The sequence below is a fragment of the Python bivittatus genome, unplaced genomic scaffold (assembly GCF_059951505.1).
Source record: "Python bivittatus isolate LINGU-HERP-01145 unplaced genomic scaffold, Pbiv_v1 ctg000350_np1212, whole genome shotgun sequence".
Taxonomy (NCBI): domain Eukaryota; kingdom Metazoa; phylum Chordata; class Lepidosauria; order Squamata; family Pythonidae; genus Python; species Python bivittatus.
This window is the reverse complement of record NW_028277074.1, coordinates 43,476,450-43,493,425: the sequence shown is the minus strand read 5'-3', so window position 1 is coordinate 43,493,425 and position 16,976 is coordinate 43,476,450. Positions and strand designations below refer to the sequence as shown.

The window sequence follows — 16,976 nt, the reverse complement described above, 5'->3', positions numbered from 1 at the left end:
TAATAGGAATAACAGTGGTGACGGGATATCCTTGTCTTGTCCCTTTCTGTATCTCACAATGTTTTGTTAATTCTCCATGTACAATTATCTGTGTCTTTTGTGAGGTATAAATCGATTTTACCCATTTAATAAAATTCTCACCTAAGTCCATATCTATAGAAGAGAATATGTGTAGTTCAGGGTTGAACTGTGGAGTCCTTGGGGTTCTCTGAGCTTGGTTCTTTTCTTGCAGACGTTTCGTTTCATGCCCCATGGCATGCCCCATGCCACAGTATATAAACAGAGGACAAACTCCATTCCATTCTAGCACTGAAGATGTTACCTGGCCAGGTAACAAAATGTTTGCAAGAAAAGAACAAAGCTCAGAGAACCCCAAGGACTCCAAAGTCCATATCTTCCAGAATTTTAAACAAGAAAGTCCAGTTCAAATGGTCAAAAGCCTTTTCTGCATCTAGAAAGATCAATGCAGCTTGTTTTTCATTTTGTTCTAGGTATTCCAAAATGTCCAATATGTTTGTATCATTATCTCTCAACTGTCTTTTGGATAAAAACCCATATTGATGTTCATGAATAAAGTCCTGTGTAAAGTCCATTTTCATTCTCTTGGCCAAAATAGTCATAAATCATTTATAATAATTATTCAGTAATGATATTGGGCGGTAATTTTTTGGCGAAGTCAGATCTTTACCTTTAGCCTCTACTGTCTGGTATCTTTCCAATTTCTAAAATAGAATTAATCATTTTTTGTAACAGTTGTAATAATTTATCTTCAAAAGATTTATAATAAGATGTGGTAAACCATCTGGTCCAGGCACTTTCCTTATTTTCCCCTTTTTTTAATGATTTCTCAGACCTCCCTTATTGTTATAATTCAGTTCAATTCAATAATTGTTTCTGTTTTTCTGTAATCTTCAGTAAGTTTTGTTTCCTTAAGTATTCATCAACCTTTGCCAGGGAAACGTCTTCTCCTTTATATAATTTAGAATAATATTGATGAAATATTTTTGCATCGTATTTTTATATATGATCACTGCTGCAAGACTACTATATGCACAAAAATGGAAAGACTGATATATCCACAATAGTTGGTGAAGATGGAACTAGCAGAGATGTCAGAATTAACTTGTTTTGCTTAGAGAAAGATCAGCTATTATGTTTATTAGTGAGTGGAAACTCCTTATGGACTTTTTGCTGAAAAAAGAAAAAAATGAGCTTGTGATTTATGGGTTTGACAATTGAAAACGGTAGCTTATAGAAGAAGGAAATTATGATGTAACCTTCGAAAGAGAGGGTAAAATATAAGTGCATCTATAACCACTGTCAAAAAGATCGGAAGCCACTTCTTTATAATCTTTTCTTTCTCTTTCTCTTTCTCTTTCTCTTTCTCTTTTCTTTCTTACTTATCCACTATTTTTCTTTATTTTCTTTGTTTCTTTTCTAATATTTGTGCTGCTTTTATCTTGTTAAAATTTATTCAATAAAAATTATATTAAAAATGTTTACAATTTTTCATTGCCTATTTCTCTTGAGCTGGAACCAATTATATTTTCCATAGAAACATCACTTTGAATAGTGCGAATTTGAATAATGTGACCGTTTCGTGGGATTCATTAACCACACTAATTGAGACCTACCTGTAATTCGAGGAGAAAGAAAGCCTAATACAATTTAGCGTAATTGTTAGATTGGTGAATGTTTTATCATCAACTTAAAGTAGAATAGGGAAAGCATAAGAGTCTCTAGTAATTCTGTTCATAGATTTAACCATAGTTTTCTTAAAACCCAATTATTCAAGGTTTTCATAATTTAAACTATTGGTTTAAACTGTTGTTTCTCATCTTTTACCCAATAGGTATGTTAAGATATGTATGCTGAGAATTCACTTTTGCAATTATGTTCTGTCAAGAGCAGAATTTTACAACCATAGTTGTTTCAAATTGTAGTACCTGAGAATCTCTGGTGCCTTTCAGGGGCATTGATCTAGATATAGCCAGATGTGAGACTCTGAAATTGAGCCAGAAAGATTAGTTAGGATTGCTGCTAGTGTACTAGCTTCCCTGCCCGCTTCCCTGCCAGCACTCCTTGATTCTGTGGCTGAGTTGGTGATGGAGTTCCCTAGACTGATGGTTCTGGGGGACTTTGCCTTCTCAGGGCCCAGGCTCAAAGGTAGCTCAGGAATTCATGGCCACCATGGCAACCATGGATCTGATCCAGATTATTAGGGGCATTACTCACAGCAGGGATCACATGCTAGATTTGTTTTTTGTCTTGGGGCAATAGCAGTGTGATCTGGTGCTGGGGGATATTAACATAAGTCCCTTGTCATGGACAGATCACTCCTTCCTAACCTTGGAGCTCTCTGTAGCTACCCTCATCTGCAGAATGGAAGGGCCTATTTCATCTGTTGACCCGAGGCAACTGATGTACCTGGCAGGATTCCAGAGAGAAATTGGGGTTGTTCCTGAAGTTCTATTCCACTGACCAACCAATCGAGGCCTTAGTCACAGCCTGGATGCATGGGCAACAGCAGTTTTGAATCAGATTGTACCTATGTGGACTCTGTGTTCATGGATCCCGGAGGGCCCTCTGGTTTTCAGAGGGACTCCGTGAGATGAAACAACATGAGATGCCTATAGAGCTGGTGGAGGAAGGCAAAGAACAAATCTGACCTAGTACAGGTAAGGACCCTTACTGGGGCTTACCCTGTGACAATAAGAGCAGCAAATGGGCTTATTTCTCTTATTGCATCTGCAGGTAGCCAACCAATGGCCTTATTGTAGGTGATTAGGTCCCTCCTCAATAAGGATGGGTCAAGGGAATTCTTGCAAGGTCACTGTGAGGAGTTGTCTGCCCTTTGAGGTAGACCAGATCAGGAAATAGACACCACAAGAAATATTAGAACTGTCGAAACAGAATATAATAGAATCTTGAAAGCCTGACAATATTTCTTCTTCCTTTTCTCTTATACCAAAGAAAGTCAAGGCAGAGCAATCTTGAGTTTCTTTCTCACAGCTTCCTGTTTTCCCTGGCTAAGTTCATGTTTTCCTATCAATTGTTGCATATTTTCTTCAAGGCCATCTCCATATTACTCTACAGGATTTTTTTAAGTATCTGTCAGATAAAGTTGCTTAGATCCACTTGGAGTTGAACTCTGGCTGGGCAGGTCCTTTCGAATTGACTGACACATGGTCCTGCTTGGTTATCTGGGAAGAGTTTTAGCCTGTTGGTCCTGAGGAAGTAGACAAAGTCCTTAGGGCTTTACCACCTGTGCTTTAGATCTATGTCCATTCTGGCTGGTCAAGGCCTCCCAGGAGGTGATGTGTGGTTGGATCCAAATGTGGTGAATGCTTCCCTACATGAGGGGACAGTCCCATCTGCTTTGAAAGAAGTGCTGGTCTATCATCCCCTCAAGTTGGACCCAACAGTTCAGGACAACTTTTGTACAATCTCCAACCTAAGTGGTTGGCTCAGAGCTTCAAAAGACCCTGGAAGAAGCAGATTATCTGGACACTTTCAATTTGGGTTTGGGGCCAGTTTATAGTACTAAAACAGCATTGATCATACTTGTGGATGACCTCTGAAGGGTTCAGGATGGGGTGGTCCATCCATTCTTGCCCTTCTGGATCAGTTCCATCAGTTCCTTTTGATAGAGGGGGAGAGGTCTAGCCCTAGATTCCTGCTGCATGGGGTGCTTCAGTGCTTGATGCTCTTTCCAATCCTATTTAATGAGGTATTATCAGTATGCTAACAATACCCAGTTATAAATCTCTGCCTCGGAATGTGCAAGTGATGCTGTTGAGACTCTTAACCCAGTGGCTGGAGCTGTGAGGGTCTGCATGGGTATGAATGGGCTGCAACTCAATCCCAGCAAGTCTGAGTTGCTCTGGGTTTTTGGGCCACCTGATTCTGGAACTTTTCCACTTGTAACCCTAAATGGGGTGGTGCTCCCCAAGACAGAGTTCGTATTCAATTTGGGGTTCTTGGACTCATGATTCCTGCTTGAGGAGCAAGTGGCAGCTGTGGCTAGGAGGACCTTTGCAGAAATCCATCTTGTGAGTCATCAGGAGGCTCTGATCACAGTTACTCACATCTTAGTCACTTCCTGGTTGGTTGGATTAGTATAATACCCTCTACATGGGGCTGCTCTTGAAAAGCATTTGGAACCTTTAACTAGTCCAGAATTCAGTGGTACGCATAGTACTGGGAGAATATAGGTTCATCCATGCAACAGAACTGCTGCATAAGCTGCACTAGGTCCCAGTAGCAATTCAGTTACCACATTTAAAACCCTGTGGCACAGGGACAGGTTACTTGTGGGACCACCTGACTCCAACAGTTTCTGCCCATCCCACCCTCTGCCCATTGACACGGTGGGCATGTTTCAGTTCCCTTCTATGAAATAGTGTCATCTTCAGGACCCAGAAGATGTGCCTTCTCTATTGCCACCCCTGCCATATGAAGCAGCCTCCCCACAGGGATCTGGATGGCCCTGAATCTGCTAGCTTTCTGGAATGCTATGAAAATCTGGCTTTTCCCTCAGGCACTAGGGCCAGGCTGTTAGTGGAACCAATATATGTGTTTTTGGGACTTGTGAATTGGACCTTATATTCTGTTATGATTGTTTTTCATTGTATTTTGCTTTTTTTATATTAGTTTTTGTATTTTTGTTAGCAATCTAAAGTAACTCACATGTTTGGCAGCCATATACATTTTCTAAATAAATACTAAAATAAATAATTGAGAATTATAAGACAGAAACAAACTGGAATAATATTTTCAGTTTTTGTAAAATGTAGTGCAATTTGTCTTACATTTTAATTATAATTTGCAGGAAAACCAGTGGCTGTCACAAGTAACCGAGGATCAGGAAAAGCATCATTACGTCCTGGTGCAAATCCACAACTGGAAAGGCAATATTATCAGAATAAATCGTTGAATGGCAGAACAGGTACAAATCTGTAGTTTCTTGAAATTGCAAAAAGAAATACTGTTTTGTTTATGAGATTGTCATTTATAATAGCCAAAATTAGTTCTATAGTATTATAATATACTGTCAAATGTGTTGTATTTTTACAAATTGTATGAAAATATATCTTCCATTTTGAGAAAAATGTGGATATGGAACCATTTTAAGTTATGCTACTCCCAGTGAGAATGCTTTCTTTAGAATGAAAAAATTCATAGTGGCAACTTCAAGTGGCATTAGCCATGCTTCAAACAAACATCACAATCCATGAAGATTGATGGATTGTAGTGCCACCTATCAAATTTATTTATTTATTTGTTTATTTATTTATTTATTTAAAATATTTATATGGCTGCTTAACTTGCATGATCATGACTCTGGACTGTGTGCATCAATTAAAACCAAAGGAAAACCCAAATCATAATTAAAACCAAAAATATCAACAAAACAAAGCAAAAAAAATGATATACTAATATCATACAATTAGAGCTATCAGCACACACTCCATCTCCCAAAGTCAGTCCAACACCCAAAGGAAAAACCAAGTTTTAAAGCCTTCCTGAAGGTTAACAGGGTTGGACCAACTGAATTTCAGAGGGCTGGGGAGGTCATTCCAAAGGGCAGGTACTTCAACAGAGAAGGCACACCTCCTAGCTCCCATCAGATGATATTACTTCAGGGAAGGAACCTAGAGCATACCCATCCTGTTAAAACATGTAGGATTGGCAGAAATAATCTCAGATAGGTGGTTCTGCAAACAACCCAGTCTTGTACCATGTAGGGCTTTATAGGTAATAACTAGCATCTTGAATTGCATCCAGAAGACTAAAGGGAGACAGTGCAGCTTGAAAAGTAGTGGTATTTCCACAATACACCCATAACTACCTACACCATTGCATTCTGGCCCAGTGCAGCTGCTGGGTGGTCTTCAGGTGCAGCCCTGTGTAGAATACATTACAGTAATCTGAGCAGATTACTAACTAAGATGTGAGGGACCATGACCAGGCTTCCCAATCCAGGAACAGACATAATTAGCACACAAACTGGAATTGTGCAAAGGCCTTCCTGGCCACAGCTGCTACCTACTCCTCAAGCAGGAGCTGTTCATCCAGTAGAATTCCCAAATTCTGCACTGATTTTGAGTGGGACTGCAACTCTGTAGAACCAGTAGTGGAAAATCTCTGGTTTCAGGATCAGAGTAGGCCAAAACCCATAGCCACTCAGTCTTGATAGGATTAAAGCTTATTCTTCTCCATCCAGGCCCCCTCAGCTTCCATACATTAGAATGAAATTTTGACAGCATCACTTGGTCAGCCACAGGGCAAAAATCTCAGAGGAGTATCTCAGTGGAGTATCATCATACTAGTGATATTTCATCCTGTGCTGATGAATGAACTCATTCAGCAGCCTCATGTAGATGCTAAACAAAAGCCAGGAGAGGGAGAGCCCTTAGACACCCTGTAAAGCTGGGGTCTAGGGCTAGGGTGCTCTCTTCCCACCAACACTGACTGGAACCATTCCTGGAGGAAAGAGGAGAAACATCTTAATACCATGATTCCAACTCCCAACTGCTGAGCCAGTCCAGACAACTACCATGGTCAGTGCTATCAAAGACAAATGAGAGATCAAGAAGAGCTAGGAGGGATGCAGTCCCCTATCCTGTTACCATGGGTCATTGACAAATGCAATCAATGCTATCTTGGTACTGTGTCCTGACCTGAACCCAGATAATCTGTTTCTCCAGGGCCTTTGGTACTGCAGGCTGACCACCTTATCAATAACCTTCCCTAAAAAATAGTCTGGGTTTCTTGTATCCAGCTATGGCTTCTTGAGGAGGGGCAGATCACTACCTTCTTAAAAGCTAGTAGAACCACTCCCTCTCTCAAGGATGCATTTATCATTGCATGGATCCAACTACAAGACCTTTCCCTGGAGGGGCATGGATCTAAAACAGAGTGCCAGAACTACTACTCACAGTGGCTCTGCAGGTGCTCCTCCAGCCTCTCCAGATTGCTCTGAACAAGGCTGTCACCCAATATTTGACAAATACAATAAGAGCTGACAAATAATTACTTTTTGTTGCTCTTATTGCCTCAAAATAGTCCTTAAGGAAGGCTCTTGCTTGTGCTGGGTTAAAATCACTCTGTCTTCCTCCAGTGGTGTTCTAGACCAGCAGTTTTCAACTGGGGGCCATATGGTCCCCTGGGGGCCCTAGGATATTTCAAGAGGGCCACAGGTGAAAAATATATAACAGGGCCACAGCAAGTTCCAAGGGAGACACAGAAAAGCAAAGTGCATTATACTGCAAATACTGTCTTGTTGACACCAGAAAACACACAGTTTTCCATGTTCATATCTGGTAATGGAACCTGGACAGGGGGGCCACGGGCAAAAAAAAGGTTGAGAAACACTGCTCTAGATATCACTTCTACTGCACTATCATGCAAAGAAGCCCCACCAGAATCCACAAGCAGAGAAAGTTCTCACAGGCACAATCTAATCTAAGGGGATCGTCACACTCTCATTCCAAGCAGCTTCAGTCAAACCATGCATCAAAGCCTGAAGGACAACCCCAGCTTCTCTCTAAAACCCAATCTAGTCCATCAGATGCCTGTGGTAGGATGATCAAATAGGCACTTCCTCCCTGTGGTAGGAGACAGCCACAGAAAACCCCTAGTTTAACAGTGATCTGTCTATGGCAAAGTACTGATGTTATATCCCCCAATTCCAGATCATGTTGCCACTACCCCAAGACAAAACCCAAGTCTTGCATACAACTTCCACTGTGAGCCTGGCCTTTAATTATCTGGGTCAAGGCCATGGTGGCCCCAAACTTTCGAGCTGCCTCTAACTCCACAACCAAGCAAGGCAGGCTGAAGTCTCCCAGAACCATAAGCCTGAGGAACCTCACCCACCCTAGCCACACTATAAAGCAGCACAGGTAGGGAGGCTACTACACAGCAGGGATGCCAGTACAGTAGGAGTAATCCCATCTCATTCCTAGTGCCCAGCTTCCCAAATAGGGTCTCATACCCAGTTATCCGTGGACACCATCGCTGACAATTGCTAGAGTCCCCTAGATAACTACAGCCACTCCATCTCTCCCTGTCCCGAGGTCACAGCTGGTGCCATACTCAAAACCTGGTTGGGCACATTTCTGAGAGGGGACATATGCCTCCATGCTCAACCAGGTCTTAGTGTACATGGCAGGTTGTTCCGCTCACATTATTAAATCATGGATGAGGTAGGTTGACCTGACATTAGGTAGCAACAGCTGGAGCCCAGAGCCACCTAAGGCTCAATGACTAGGCATTGGGGCAGAGTACAGTGGGCTGGGACACAGGTCAGTACCAACACTGTACATCAAGACCACATTCCTCAAGAACAGCCTACCCCTGACTCCTGTCGTATCTCCCTTTGCCTATCAGCACCATTATATTCCTGCCTGCCTCCCATCTCCTTCAATACCCTAGCTCTCCTTGACCTCTACCATCCCTCCGCCAGATCCAAGATCCCTATCTACACACTCAGTCCTGTAACTCTCCTGATGGACTGATTGTCTCAGTGTCTGAGCACTTCTACCTAGCACTCAGCACCTTAAGCCCAGGTGACTAGCTGCCGCCACCCCGCACCTTACAGCCACATCCACATCACCTCCCAACCCCCTGCTCTCACCAGGGTCGACAGAGGCAAAAATAACCAGCCAAGTAATGGATAAGCTAGGGTGAGCCCTTACCCCTCTTTCTGTCTCCCACCTGGCAAGAACATAAACAGCCCTCCCAACTCCATAGCACTTTCCAACAAAGTCCAGACTGAACATAGATTTTAAATCCAAAATTATCTCCAACTGAATCTTTCCAAGGTGCAGTTGGAAAGCCTTGGAGCCACTGACACATGTTGAATCCAGTACGTGTTCTGGCTGCTTTGGTGTCTACAAGTCCAGTCACAGTGCATAGAGGACCAGATGGCTACTATCCCCTTCAGTACAGCACAAGATGCAGGCTGATCCTCCTGCAAAATCACCAGCTGCCTCCTGCTCCCACTGATACTCAACACCAATACCCATCTCCCCCAACTTTCTCAAACACCAAGGGGAGGCAAACCCAGGCTGCTAGTGTCACCTTCATATCACCAAGGGAATTGATCATGATGAGCCATTGTCACTCCCAAGAGGAAGATCTTCTAAAGTGCTGGCATTACAGATGTGCTGCTCAGCAGCTAAGCAGTGCTGCTTGCAGCCCAAAACATCAAACCACCAAACAGCTGATCAGTAGCTCAGACACAGCCAGCATTCCACCACTGCTCAGTTCTCTGGTGCCTGCAGCACCAATTACAGTGAATTACTCTATCCAATTTCAATGAGTTGCCAGCCAGGAAACTATGCCATCTCTCCACCACTGAAAATACCATTCCAAAGGCTCTGGAGGCTCTGTGCAGGATCACTAAGGACTGCACTTTCTGACCAAAGACCAGGATGTATTCTAAAAAACTTCTCCTCTTCCAGCAACTTCCAAACACCATGTATCCATTCCAACATACTCAACCCACAACAACTCATCAGCATGCCATGACCAAAAAAAAAAAAAAAAGGCAGCTCTTCTGTGTCTTGTTGCAAGAAGAAAGATGGAATAAGTGATGAGAAATAGAAGATATTATCAGTAAAAGACATTGATTGGATACCCTTTCCCATAAAATTCAATACGTGATTCAGGAGACTGCATACTTACTCATCTTAGTAGTACAGTTGGCTATTCTGGCTGTTAGTTACATAAATAATTAACTGTTATAAGTGATGGAAAAAGATTGTGCTATACCATTTTGTGAAAAAAATGCTTGATACAGATAGGAATAGTTATTTAAGCTACAGCAGTTGTTCTCTGAGGTGTATTCTGTTGCTAGAAAATGTATGAGTGCTCACGTGTATATTGGATTAGGCAAGAATGCAGATGGTAAAATTTGCACTTTAGATCTATGCAAAAGAAATTTGGTGGTTTCTGTTCTTTCTTGATTGTCAATAATTAGACATAAATTAATGCGTCCTGCAAGGTAATTCTGTGAAGTTAATAAAATCAGTGGACATGATACAAGAAAATTCTTTGGGGCTTATAAAAGAGGGGAAACTAAAATATATTGGACAGTGTACTTGAAATACTAAATCCATATTAAGATATTGATTAGGCCAATCTAAAGTTTACAGAATAGTGTACAAGCTTTCAAATAAGCAAGATATATAGAAAAAGATGGAAGGAAAAATGTGTCCAGTCTTTAAACCATATTTGCACAGGTACTGCCTTAGAAGTAATAGAACCTAGAAGTAATATGCAGCTTTGCAGATCTGTTGAATGTTAGGTTTGGTACACATAATGCCTGATAATGTAATTAGGCTTTTTTAGTTTAAAATTATGAAAGAGGAAAGTGATTTTAAGAGTTGAAAAGTATGTTTGAAGCCCTGGATAATATAGAGAAAAATTAAGGATCAAGACTTTTTTTTCTCACGTGAGCTATTGATTGGCAATAAAACCAGGATGTCACAAAATGATTTATTTATGAACATGGCTGCCAGAAGATGGCACTAATTTAAATGAATTCAAGTGTGGATTAAACAACTTTCTAAAGGATGTGTATATCAATTACCATTACCTTAGATAGCTAGGTTCAGATGCAGTATATCTCTGAATGGCAGGTGCTAAGAACAAACAGTTCAGAAGGGCTGGCTGGATGGTTTGATCTAGCATGGCTATTCTTGCCTTTTTATATTTTCTCTGTTTTTAATCAATAAATCCCATATATGTTTTTTTTTCTTTGTATAATTCGTGAGTTTAGACATTTTTTAAAATAGGAAATCTCTGTTAACACAAAAGTCAAGCTTCATCAAAGGCAGAGGTTTTCCATTTTTCTCAGTGTTGTAAACATAGAGGCAAGATTATAGCAAACTATATGTAAGCATTTTTGTTTGATATTACTTAATTCCAAGATTGTATGATGCATTGCAAGATATCTGCCTGAGATCTTCAAGCCAGGAGTAGGAAGTGTTATGTAGACAAAAGCAGACAAAAGCAGTGGGGTTTTTTTTTGACAGCTAAGGACCCAGCTAAGGGATGGTAGTATAATATGGGCAGGACCACATCACATGTCAAGGATATTCCAGTTTTTCTTTTCTGGATTTGGGATGTTTTGGATTCTTTGTTTTGTTTACACTGAATGTACCTTGCATGAAATTCAAAATGGCAGAAAACTGCGCATCCAGTTTTCAGCTGTCATATTCGTATTTTTATAGTTCTTCACTAGATTTAAATGTTTTGCCTTTACTGAAGCTGATAACAATTTATATTTTAAATGTATTTTGAGCAATAAAATAAACATAGTTCATACTTTCCAGCCAGTTCCACTGAAAATACAGGTAGTCCTTGGGTTACAATGGCAGTTGGGACTGGGATTTCCATCACTAAGCAATGCAGTCATAAAGCATGACATCACATGACTGCATCACTTTGTGACTGAAATCCCGGCAGTCCTGGTTGCCGGCGTAACCTCAGGACCATGAGGGTCATTAAGTGAGGCCCTCATGAGACCACGATGTGGGAAGAGGCAGGATCCCAGGCTGGCAGGTGAGACCTACAGGCCAGGGGCCAGGTGGCACGAGTGGATACTAGAGAGTGCAGGGTTTGCCATGGCACAGGGCTTGAAGTGGCACTCCTCAGCAGTCTCAGCCTACCACTGCTGCCCCTGGGCCTCTGCTTCAGGCCCAACACTGGCCAGAGTGCTGTGGCAAGCCCTAGCCCCATGGCAAGCCTCAGCAGTGCTGGCCTGCCTCAAGCCCCAGTTCCGTGGCAAGCCCCAGCAGTGCCAACCAGCCTTAAGCCCCAGTGCTAGCCTCAAACCCCAGCAGCATCGGCCAGCCTCAAGCCCCAGCACCACAGCAAGCCCCAGCAGTGCCAGCTGGCTGCAAGCCCAATACCACAGCAAACCTCATGTTGCCTCAGGTGCCACACTCCCTAGCACCCACCTGCAGGTCCTGCCGCCCCGCCCTTAGCTCTCACCTGCCAGCCTGCTTGCCTGGGACTCCCACATCTTCCTAGGCTAAGAAGATGGCAAAGGTCAGCTGGGGGTGACCAAGGGAGCGATCATAAATGTGGGCGGGCCTGAATTTTTATGACATGACCGTGGGGGCATTTTGGCAGCCAGAGCTTTGAGGACCAATCATAACTCCGTTTTTTTCAGCACTGTCATAACTTTGAACAGTTGCTGAACAAATGGATGTAATTCGAGGACTGCCTATATTACACAATTAACAAAGAAACAACATGTTGAGGACTCATAGGGGTATGTGTGATCATCCTCTTTGGGCCCCGGGAAGTTGAGGACACAACAGAAATTTCATGTTGTAACTCAAAGGGGGCAGAAGAATCACAGATGTTCTGAGGGGCTGGTTAATTTAATAGAGATGCCAATCTGGAGTATTAGCTCTTTTTCTAACTGTTCTGCTATTACAATAAGTTATCACATGATCTACTAATTACATGGTATATCCAGTTTAGTTCTTTTAAATAATCAAACAGATATGGATATGTAAATCAACATCCTTTCTAAATTTAGCCATTGCCATTGGAGGTTATATCAGTACTATGTTTTACATAAATACAGTTGATTGAGAGGTAATCACAATCTGGTAATGCAAAAAACTAGGACTCTAGAGTTTCTGCTTTAATTTTTAAGCATTCTTTTATGCATTTAACATGCTATCTTTACAGACAAGAATAACAAGTACTTAACAAGTACATTAATTGTATGAGAAAAGTTACATTTTATTTTAACACGGCAGCAAGGTGAATGTGTGCGTGTTGGGCTCTGTGATTTTAGTTAGGTCTGGAGGTTCAAGGTAGTTTGTGAAAGTTTGTTTGGGTCCTGGTTGGAGTGGTCTAGTTGAGTTGCAATATAGCCTTAGTTGATCGGGGAAGCAGAGGCAGCATTCAGCTGGGCAGTGGTCTGCTGGTGTTTTTCACTGCAGTTTTATCTGGGAACATGCCACTTGTTTTGGAGACTCCCCAGAGAGCTGGCATATTGAAGGGCTTCAGTGTGGCTCAGAAGGCTGGAGGTGCATTGGCTTGGTGGAGAAAGCAGTGGGAAAGTCATGGCTCTGAGTTTGCCCTCCATTTTGTGTCTGGTATCTGGGACAAAGCAGAGGCCGTCTGGTTTGGGCTGGCATGACTGGGCTGCAGTGGCAACAGCATCCTGAGGATGGGAGCCTTTACTGGAACAGAGGATTTGGTATGCAGGTATATAGCAGGAGTGAGAGCAGGTCAGTGGTCCTGTGAGAAGACCAACTTGCATCTTGTGGTGCTGCTTAACCAGTCACATGGTGCAGTAGCTATTTTGGTGATCTTACCTGCTTTCCTGCTTTTGGAAGGACTGATCTGCCTTGGATTCGAGGGCAGAACTGATGGACACTGTACAGATCTTTGGGGTCCTTGGACCCCAGCTGTTGCTACAGTGGTACATCAGCTTGTAATAAAGCTCACATCATCCATGATTTCATCCTGGATGAGAAGGCCAAGCTGGTATGCATTACCAAAACCTTGATACAAGGGGGTCCTCTCTTGGAAATGTGCCCTTCTGGATCTTTAGTGCAGTATCAGCCATGACTCCAGGAAGAGGTGGAGATGTAGTTGTTGTTATTGAGAGTTTCTAATGGCCATTAGAGACGCTGCCCAGACGTAGCTGGATGTGAGACCTTGTTCATGAAACTGAGCCTCAAGGATCATCCAGAACTGCTTCTTGCCTCCTTCCCTCCCTCCCTCCCTGTGGTGTAACAACATTCCTGCTTGAGTTCCTTAACTCTGTGACTGAACTGGCAGTGAAGTTCCCTAAGCTGATAGTCCTGGGGGACATCATCCTGCCTTCTCTTCCCAGAGTTAGAAGTGGCTCAGGAGGACCTCATCCAGTTTATTAAGGGTCCACCTCACAATGAAGGTCCCACATTGGATTTACTTTTTGTCATGGGACATTGGCAATATGATCAGGTATTGGCAGATGTTAACATCAGTCTCTTGCCATGGACAAATCACTCCTTCTTGGCCCTGGAGTTATCTGTATCTGCCCATTCCAAGGAGGAAGGGCCTATTTGATCATCTTGTGCCAGGTGACTGATGGACTCAATGGGGTTTCAGAGGGAACTTGGGGATATTCCTGTAGCTCTGGTGCATGGTTTGCCAGAGGCCTTAGTCATAGCCTGGAATGAACATACAATAAGGGTCTTAGAATGGATTGTGCCTGTGTGGACTCTCTGTGATAGTGGGCCTGCAGCGCTCCATTTACTGAGAAGGAATACAGGAAATGAAATGACACAAGAGATGTTTAGAACGCTGCTGGAGAAAGTCAAAAAGCAAACTGAACCCAACTACAGGTGAGAGCCTTTATTAGGACTTGCCTTTAGCAATAAGAGTGGTGAAGCAAGCTTACTTTTCCTCTGTTATTGAGTCTACCAATAGCTGGCCAATGGCTCTGTTTCAAGGTCCTTCCTTGGTAAGGGGGACAGGGGAACCCTGCAAGACTACTGTAAAGACTGCTTGGACATCTGTTGGATAAAGTTGCTCAGGACTGCTGAGTTGGACCCCAGCTAGGCAGAACGTATGGAAGTGGCTGTGGGGTGTCTTTGCTCAATTATCTGGGAAGAGTTTCAGCTGGTTGGCTCTGAGGAAGTGGCCAGGGTTCTTGTTGCTGCGAGTTCTATCACCTGAGTTCTGGGCCCAGGCCCCTTGTGCCTGGTTAATTCCTCTTGGACAGTGGCAAGTGGTTGGGTCCAAGCAGTGTTTAATGTCTCTTCATAGGAGGGTTAGTTTTGCCTGCCTTGAAGGAGGCAGTAGTACACCCCCTTCTAAAGAGGCCATCCTTGGATCTGACTGTATTGAACAACTTTAATCCAGTCTCCAAACTTCCCTTTTAGGGAAGGTTATTGTGAAGATGATGCATATTCCCCTTAAAAAGGTGCTGGAGGAAGCAGGTTACCTGGACCTTTTTCAGTTGTGTTTCAGGCTAAGTTACAGTACTCGTCTCGTCTTGTGTCAGAAATGCAGGAACTGGAAGGGAGATCATTATTAATCTAAATTTAAATTTTTTTTAAAACTTCAGTAAAAATATAAATTTATATAATTCTTGCCCAGTGCTGGGCCACGTTGATGGCAAAGGTATTTCCAACCAGTAAGTAATTCTGTGTGCATGTCGGTCCCAAGGGGCACTGCAAAAGATGGATAATTGTTTGAATAGCGCCACATTCACAATAAATATCCTTGTCCTCAGGAAGAAACCCCCATTTTTCCATTTGATCTATAGTTCTACCCAAACTAGTGTGCAGTCTATTTAAACATCTCCAAACCATCCACTCCTCCTCCGAAACTCCAGGCAACTCCTCAAGCGGTTCTATCGAATTGTAAAGATGTTTTGCTTGGGATTTCCATCTTTTTAATCACTCTGAGGTGTGATAGCAGTCTCCTCGGCACAATCTAAAAAGCTCCTCCTTGATTTCAATCTTTTTGTGGGAGGTACTTGACCAAATAATGGGTGTGCCAGATCATGTAACACCTTTCCATATTCCACGTCTTGTGCCACGCTCCTTCTAACAGCTGGCGGGGCTATTCCTGCCAAGATATACAGTTTATCAAGCGGAGTGGGGCACAAACATCCAGTAACAATACGACATGTATCACTAAGCGCCCTATCCACATGTATAGAATGCGCAGACCGGTGCCAAACGGGGCAGGCGTACTCTGCTGCCGAGTAACACAATGCAAGGGCAGCCATTCATAGAGTAATAGGATGGGCACCCCAGGTAGTTCCAGCCAACTTTCTGAGGAGATTATTACGGGTGGAGATCTTTTGCTTTAAATTGCAACAATGTCTTTTAAAGGTTAATGTTAGATTCAATGTAACGCCAAGGTAACATGGTGTCTCACAATGTACCAGAGTCACTCCATCCCAGAAAATATCAAGCCTATGTCTGGCCTGCCTGTTTTTAAAATGGAATGCACAGACATTCGTTTTTGATGGATTAGGTTTTAGTCCATTCTTGTTATAGTATTCTAACATATTCTTAAGGGCCAGAGTAAGCCTAACTTCCACCTCCTCGAAGTTGGCTCCCTGAGCAGTGCCAAGTTGTCAGCATAGATGAAAGACAATGTATCAGGACCGACAGGCTGATTAATGGTATATATATTAAATAACGGGGGCAAGAACACTCCCCGGTGGAAGACCATGTCGCTGGGCTCTCCACCGGCTCTTTTTTCCCTGAAAGTCGACGAAAAATCATCGATTTTCGAGTATTGCCTCAATACATTTAGTCAGAGCAAGATCATGTGTGATATTATATAATTTCAAGAGACGTTTTCTGTGATTAACTGTGTCGTAGGCTGCAGATACAGTGGGGCAAAAAAGTATTTAGTCAGCCATCAGTTGTGCAAGTTCTCCCACTTAAAAAGATGAGAGAGGCTTGTAATTTTCATCATAGGTATACCTCAACTATGAGAGACAAAATGGGGGGGAAAATCCAGAAAATCACATTGTCTGATTTTTAAAGAATTTATTTGCAAATCATGGTGGAAAATAAGTATTTGGTCACCTACAAACAAGCAAGATGTCTGGCTCTCACAGACCTGTAACTACTTCTTTAAGAGGCTCCTCTGTCCTCCACTCATTACCTGTAGTAATGGCACCTGTTTGACCTTGTTATCAGTATAAAAGACACCTGTCCAGAACCTCAAACAGTCACACTCCAAACTCCACTATGGCCAAGAGCTGTCGAAGGACACCAGAAACAAAATTGTAGACCTGCACCAGGCTGGGAAGACTGAATCTGTAATAGGCAAGCAGCTTGGTGTGAAGAAATCAACTGTGGGAGCAATAATTAGAAAATGGAAGACATACAAGACCACTGATAATCTCCCTCGATCTGGGGCTCCACGCAAGATCTCACCCCGTGGGGTCAAAATGATCACAAGAACGGTGAGCAAAAATCCCA

The 16,976-nt window shown here is 42.7% G+C and overlaps 1 protein-coding gene across 6 annotated transcripts in view; it reads left to right on the top strand.

Annotated features, from left to right (window-relative positions):
* REV1 (REV1 DNA directed polymerase) overlaps positions 1 to 16,976 on the top strand; it is a 71,388-nt gene that overhangs the window by 27,209 nt on the left and 27,203 nt on the right. For all 6 annotated transcript variants that reach the window (XM_088145033.1, XM_088145036.1, XM_088145038.1 and 3 more), the window contains one exon: positions 4,832 to 4,948. In XM_088145033.1, coding sequence (XP_088001159.1) covers positions 4,832 to 4,948 — 117 coding nt within the window. The remainder of the gene's footprint in view (positions 1 to 4,831; positions 4,949 to 16,976) is intronic.